Source organism: Mustela nigripes, chromosome 13 (assembly GCF_022355385.1).
Source record: "Mustela nigripes isolate SB6536 chromosome 13, MUSNIG.SB6536, whole genome shotgun sequence".
Taxonomy (NCBI): domain Eukaryota; kingdom Metazoa; phylum Chordata; class Mammalia; order Carnivora; family Mustelidae; genus Mustela; species Mustela nigripes.
Window position 1 is genome coordinate 51,618,232 of NC_081569.1, and position 1,154 is coordinate 51,619,385.

The window sequence follows — 1,154 nt, forward strand, 5'->3', positions numbered from 1 at the left end:
TGATTAAATTTGAATATTCAAATTATGGTTGACTATTCATGACACAAAATGTGTTTTCTTGAATATAAATAGAAAAGACTAAAGAAGCACAATGAGAAAGTTAAAGAAGCTCTCTATCAGGAAGTGTTACTCTTTGCTCTTAATTCCTCCATGTTTCAAGTGATGTTTCCTTCTCTCTCTAATATAACTTCTGATTATCTCATTTGTCCTATTATTTATCTTCCTTTCACCAGCCCTCTCTGAATGTTTCCCAGCTTCACATTTGGCATTTGCAACATAGTTCCCACAAAATCATTGATGGGCAAGCAACATATCAATGTTCAGTTCCCATATTTCTCAATTCTTCCTTATTTTCTACCTTCAGAATACTCCATTGTTTTCTCTACTGATTGAGCCAATGGGTACAACAAATGACTCTGTGGTATCTGAATTTGTATTGATTGGACTTTCAAATTCATGGGAGATGCATCATTTTCTTTTTTGGTTCTTCGCTATGTTCTACATGGGGATTATCCTGGGAAACCTCTTCATTGTATTCACAGTAACTATTGACTCTCATTTACACACCCCTATGTACTTCCTATTGGCCAACCTCTCTCTACTTGATCTAGGTTTGTCTTCTACCACGGTCCCCAAAATGATCTCTGATCTTTTCACTGACTGTAACATCATTTCTTTTCCAAAATGTATGATACAGATATTTTTTATTCATGTCATGGGTGGAGTTGAGATGGTGCTGCTCATAGCCATGGCATATGACCGGTACACTGCAATCTGTAAGCCTCTCCACTACCTGACAATCATGAGTCCAAAAACATGTGTTTCCTTTGTAGTGGCTGCCTGGATAGTGGGGATAATCCATGCCGTATCTCAGTTTGTTTTTGTCATTAACTTGCCCTTCTGTGGCCCTAACGAAGTAGATAGTTTTTACTGTGATTTTCCTCGGGTCATGAAACTTGCTTGTGTAGACACTTACAAGCTAGAGTTTGTAATCATTGCTAACAGTGGGTTTATATCCATGGCTACCTTCTTCTCCTTAATTATATCCTATATCTTCATTTTGGTAACTGTCTGGAAACGTTCTTCAGGGGACTTGTCCAAAGCATTTGTCACACTGTCAGCTCACATCACTGTAGTGATTTTGTTTTTTTTTT

General features: G+C 37.4%; 1 protein-coding gene across 1 annotated transcript in view; it reads left to right on the top strand.

Annotated features, from left to right (window-relative positions):
- Nucleotides 1-397: 397 nt before the first annotated feature.
- LOC131999329 (olfactory receptor 4F6-like) overlaps nt 398-1,154 on the top strand; it is a 6,972-nt gene continuing 6,215 nt past the window's right edge. Inside the window, exon 1 of the mRNA XM_059372104.1 lies at nt 398-1,135. Coding sequence (XP_059228087.1) covers nt 398-1,135 — 738 coding nt within the window. The remainder of the gene's footprint in view (nt 1,136-1,154) is intronic.